Below are 6,000 nucleotides of genomic sequence, written 5' to 3'. Positions count from 1 at the left end.
TCAAGAGAAAATAGTGGTGAAAGATTTAGGTCCACACAAACCAGTGAATTTTAACTTAGTTTCTAACACACCGAGGAGACAGCGCCGATTTAATAATGATTATTTTTTAAATGTTGAATGGCTTACTGCCAGTGAAAGCCGTAAAACGCTTCATTGTTTTTATTGCTTGAGTTTTGGTGATGTATGCTATAACGGACAACAGGAGGATTCAGTGATATTGCGCACATCTCTCAGACACTGAAGAAACATTCTGAATCAAATAGCCATGTCACAGATGCTGTTAAATATAAACTTTTCAACGTTGTAGACATAAGAAATCAGTTGGAAACAGGATATGCTGCGTCTGTGAGTCGTAATGAACAGGTGAAAGTTAACAGACAAGTTTTGTCCAAGATAATTGATGCTCTTTTGTGAGTACGTCTCGTTAATATTCTAACACACACACACACACACATACACGCACACACAAATACACGCACATATGCAAACAATTGCAATACCCCCCTCCACACACACACACACACACACACACACACACACATATACAAAGTAGGTCAAATTAAGTTAAATTAACTAGACCAATAAAATTTGATTCTGTATTTCGGATTTGTGCCGCCTTAAATACAATGTGACCAACCGCCCCTGAGAAAGGGATATATATAATATATATATATATATATATTATATATATATATATATATATATATATATATATATAGAGAGAGAGAGAGAGAGAGAGAGAGAGAGAGAGAGAAAGAGAGAGAGAGAGAGAGAGAGAGAGAGAGAGAGAGAGAGAGAGAGAGAGAGAGAGAAAGAGAGAGAGAGAGAGAGAGAGAGAGAGAAGAGAGGAGAGAGAGAGAGGAGAGAGAGAGAGAGAGAGATGGTCCGACCCGATGGATGGACTGATCATCTGATGAAGAGGACAGAAGGTATGGATGAATATATGGATGGATCGATAAATAGATGTTTGCCCCTGAGAAAGGGATATATATATATATATATATATATATATATATATTATATATATATATATATATATATATATATATATATATAGAGAGAGAGAGAGAGAGAGAGAGAGAGAGAGAGAGAAAGAGAGAGAGAGAGAGAGAGGAGAGAGAGAGAGAGAGAGAGAGATGGTCCGACCCGATGGATGGACTGATCATCTGATGAAGAGGACAGAGGGTATGGATGAATATATGGATGGATCGATAAATAGATGTTTGCAATGGTGGATGAATGAATGGATAGATAGATTAGAGAAAGAGAGAGAGAGAGAGAGAGAGAGAGAGAGAGAGAGAGAGAGAGAGAGAGAGAGAGAGAGAGAGAGAGAGAGAGAGAGAGAGAGAGAGAGAGAGAGAGATTTTCATAATTAAGGACAAAGACATTGGTCTATAACTGTAAAAGTCACTCTGTTGCCTCCATAGCCTCGTGACTTACACGTGACATATTTTGTGCTTTGTCCATACTTTTACATAACGGGGCTTCTAATGTCGCCCTGTTGCTGTTCTTTATTCTTTTTGCGTTTTTCAAGAAGGTTGAGCAAACATAGCAATCACTGATTTATTTTGATTTTATTTCGACAAGATGTGGTGACTGTGCATGAATAGTTGCTGTTGTCAGTGCTTTCCCTCATCTTTGATTTTAATCCCGTTGTCTCTGTCGGAAAAAAAAAAATGTAATATCGCCTAGCAGGCATCATGTCCAGTTCTACATGTTACGCGTTACCGTTGGTCAGGGACCCTATTTAGAGCGTTTTAAGCACGTCTAGTGAAAATTGCGCTAAATAAAAAAGCTCAAAATTTCAACATTACGTAGTCTGTCATGACACTTGTAGCGCATAGTTTTGAGGACTTTTTAGCATTGTCTTTGTCAATGTCCACATTAAAGATAAGATAAATATCTGGTTTTAAAGATTAATATCTGGTTTTAAATCCTGACAAAATCATGTTTTGAGATTCGTTTTCTTTTCTTCTGTGTTTCTTGACTTTTCTACAAAGCCTACACAGTTCATTCAAATGTTTATCATGAATTTCTTGAGTGTGCTCCATGACTAAATGAAATTTTAAAAAATCATAATAAATTCAATTTTGTTGACGCACAAATGGAATTTTAGCAACTTACAGTTCAATTATAATTGATTCTATTTGTGAAAGAATAGATTTGTTCTAAGTTTCTGTTTGAAGAATTCAATTTTTTATTGGAAAAAATTAATGCATTTAAAATTACAGAAAAACGGTCTATTTAGGATTGAAATATCACGATCATTATATACAGCACTGGCATAAAATACATATGAATGGAAACAAGAACACTAGATAAATATTACAGAGTAAAGAAATTTGTGTTTAAGCTCACTGTGAAGCGATAACAAAGAGATGAAAGTGAACATAAATCGACTGGTATCACCCGATATCACCGTAACTGAACTCACTAGGGGATTCCCCGTAATTTGGCAGGCGTGACCCCGGTCAACCTCGGGTCATTACTTGAACTAAGTTACCGCTCAGGCGATATTTTCGTTACTGTGCTATATGTATTAAGCTTAACTGCTGGTCAAAATTACTTCGCGATGGTGGTGAACGAATCGGCGATCTCAAGAAGTGGGTGAGAGAGGGATCTAGAAATGACTTTGGGTTTGAAACGAATATTTTTGTGTTCGTGGATAGCTCACACGGTAGAGCCACGCTCTCACCTGCCAGGCGGAGTTGTCGTACCAATAAGGTCGCAGGTTCAAACCCCACCACCGCCGCGAAAAAATTTTTTATTCTCTATTGTCTTCTGGCACTTTTCTACTCACTTCATATCTTGTTATATGTAATGACCACCTGTCTGGAACGACCACTTTGGTCGTTGATCTTGGGTGGTCGTTATAGACAGGCTTGACTGTACTTTTGAACATTTTTCCCCACACTTTGTCCTTTAAATTATTTTGTTTGAAAGTCAACTGAACTCAAGTATATTGTGCTCCGTCACAAAACTGAGTGTCCTGTCACCAGAATGGTTGAGTACCCAGCACGAAACAATTCTCCAGACACGAAATGTAGCCCCATCTTGCTGAATGTTCTGGTTCTATTTTACTCAACCTACATTGAGTAATTTAAACCTCTCCAATATATTAAAACAATGCTGGGGTGGTCTTAGAAGTTGATGGTGATGGGATGTTTGACTTTCCCTGTATAATATTCATTCCATAGGGGAAATGTGTCTTTTGGGTCTATTCCAAGGGAAGACCGGAATAACCCAGACATCAGGTGCATTGTAGCACTGCAAACTGATCTAGGACAAGGTGGCTTACTCAAGGCTACACAGTGCAGCGGGTATTTAAACTCAGTATCTTTCGGGTACAAAGCATCAACCACTGAGCCACGTTGCCCCTTTATACTTTAATATATTATAGCCTCATACAACGGAAACGTTTTGGGACAGTTCATATTTGCTGTAATAGTTGCCCAGAGCCATTGCATGGGAGTTGATTTTTTTTTTAAAGAGCCAAAAAAGTAGATAATAGTATAAACAACAAAATTTGAATTCTCAAAATCCACCACCTCCTATAGCGAAGTTGTGACTAACACCTGAGTACAGTGGGATATGTGTAAAGTGAACCCATGAACATAATGGTAGAGTCAAGATTTCACAATATTGTCACCAATCCAGTTACTGACCACCCGACATCAATTGATTTAGTCCCAAGATGAGAGACCACACTGATTTGCTGCCGATGATCCTTTTCAATGGTGGTGTTAGTTGGTTCGTAAACAGCAAAGTCACTCATAATGGAGCCAAACAAAGGTCTGTGTTAGTAGATACTATTTTTTTTTAAAAGAACAAATGCTAAAATTGAATATCATGGGTCCTAATCACACTCCTCTACATACAGACATATCTTGAAAAATTTAGTTGCCATCTATTTAGTGGTTTGAGAGTCTATTCAAACAACACGATTACAATGTTGTAATTCGTCTAATTTTATTATATTGAATATTTATACACACTTACAGAGACACACAGAGAGAGAGAGAGAGAGAGAGAGAGAGAGAGAGAGAGAGAGAGAGAGAGAGAGAGAGAGAGAGAGAGAGAGAGAGAGAGAGAGAGAGAGAGAGAGAGAGAGAGAGAGAGAGATAACCAATAAAAATCAATAACAAACCTGATGGCACCTATCAGAGACCGTCTCACTTTATTATTGTCCATGTCTGTTGGACTCAAAGCATTCACGAAATTCGTGTCTCTATATCTGAGGAATGTTGATCCTTGTCCACTTGTGTCAATCAGCAATGGCCACCTAAATGATTACAGAATATAACATATACACAAATATATAGATTGATAATAAAACATGATACTAGTTGAACCCCCTTGCATATGTACTTCTTTCAAAGATATCGAATAAACAAGCAACAAATCAAGAGCAAGGTGAACAAGATAGCTCGAAAGCAATATTTTATTCTAAAAGATCCTAATTAATAATAAAAATAATTCTGACAATATTAACAATAATAATAGTAAAAAAAAAAAAATAATAAATAAAAAAAAAATAAAAAATAAAAAAAATAAAAAAAAATAATAATAAAAAAAAAAAAAAAAAAAAATAATAATAATAATAATAATAATAATAATAATAATAATAATAATAATAATAATAATAATAATAATAATAATAATAATAATAATAATAATAATAATAATAATAATATAATAATAATAATAATAATAATAATAATAATAAATAATAATAATAATAATAATAATAATAAATAATAATAATAATAATAATAATAATAATATAATAATAATAATAATAATAATAAATAATAATACAGATAAAGATAATAATAATAGTATTGATGATGATTATGATGATGATGATGATAATAATAATAATAATAATAATAATAATAATAATACGAATAATAAAGATAATAATAATAGTATTGAAGATGATGATGATGATGATGATGATGATGATGATGATGATGATGATGACGATGATGATGATGATCAAGATCATGATGATGATGATGATAATAATCATAATTATTATGTTCTAGTTTGTTTCAAGAATCATGTTCAGTCCCAATAGAAAGGTGCTAAGTCCACTGTAAAGTAATCGTGAATTCGTAGAATACAAGCGACTTTCAGAGTATAAAATGAACATTTGGTTCTGTTTTGCCTATAAGAACAATAATTGTAGCAATGGAAAGAACATGATTATGTTGCAAGTCGACGTATAGTGAGTACTTAGAACACATAGTTGCAAGTCATAGATTGAGCAACATAAATATTCTGCTTAAATCATGTATCATCCAAATGTTCTGTGCTAAAAAATGTAATAAACTGGGTGGGTATTCACGCAATGATGGTAACTACTTACAAACCTATTTTTTATTTACGAAGTGGTTCTTGGTCAGTACTGACCCCCCAGGCATTGGCGCCTGTTGGACAGTACTGACAAATACCCCCGCCGTTGCAGAGTGGCTATTGGTCAGTACTGAGCGCTGGCTCCTTTGTGTATGTTTTTTTTGGTTTTTTTTTTTTTGACTTAATATATTGACTTCAATTATCCTTTTTTCTACTGGCACAAAATCACCTGTGAGATTTTCATATGACGAATTATTAATTGTTTTGTTTTTTTTTAAAATTAGTATTATTACTGTTAACTTAAGTACCTCTAGTATGACTAGAATCTAGGGGTGCCGAAATGTGTCAAATGCCATTAACGTGACTAAATTTGGCCACATTTCCAACTCAACTCTAATTTGGTTTTTAAAAATCTTTGTTGTTTTCGTTTTTTTTTGTTTTTTTTGTTTCTTTTTTTAAATTTAAAAAATTATTTTTGTTTGTTTTGTTTTGTTATTTTTTCATCTTATTTATATCTTCTTTAAAAAGATTTTTGATTATCTAGATAATAGAATTATCAGTGAATGGGAATAATTTGGCCAAATTCGCGTAAGCATCACTGTGAAATCCATAATATTAATGTTCGATAAGACTTGTTTAAAG

The 6,000-nt window shown here is 33.9% G+C and overlaps 1 protein-coding gene across 2 annotated transcripts in view; it reads right to left on the bottom strand.

Moving 5' to 3' along the window:
* LOC144958263 (IQ motif and ankyrin repeat domain-containing protein 1-like) overlaps positions 1-6,000 on the bottom strand; it is a 34,562-nt gene that overhangs the window by 7,362 nt on the left and 21,200 nt on the right. For both annotated transcript variants that reach the window (XM_078890124.1, XM_078890113.1), the window contains exon 12: positions 4,148-4,282. In XM_078890124.1, the coding sequence (XP_078746250.1) occupies positions 4,148-4,282 (135 nt within the window). The remainder of the gene's footprint in view (positions 1-4,147; positions 4,283-6,000) is intronic.

The sequence above is a fragment of the Berghia stephanieae genome, chromosome 1 (genome assembly GCF_034508935.2).
Source record: "Berghia stephanieae isolate SIO BIC M18660-M18661 chromosome 1, UCSD_Bste_1.3, whole genome shotgun sequence".
Classification (NCBI taxonomy): Eukaryota; Metazoa; Mollusca; class Gastropoda; order Nudibranchia; family Aeolidiidae; genus Berghia; species Berghia stephanieae.
The sequence above is the reverse complement of the archived record's forward strand: the minus strand, read 5'-3'. Positions and strand labels throughout refer to the sequence as shown.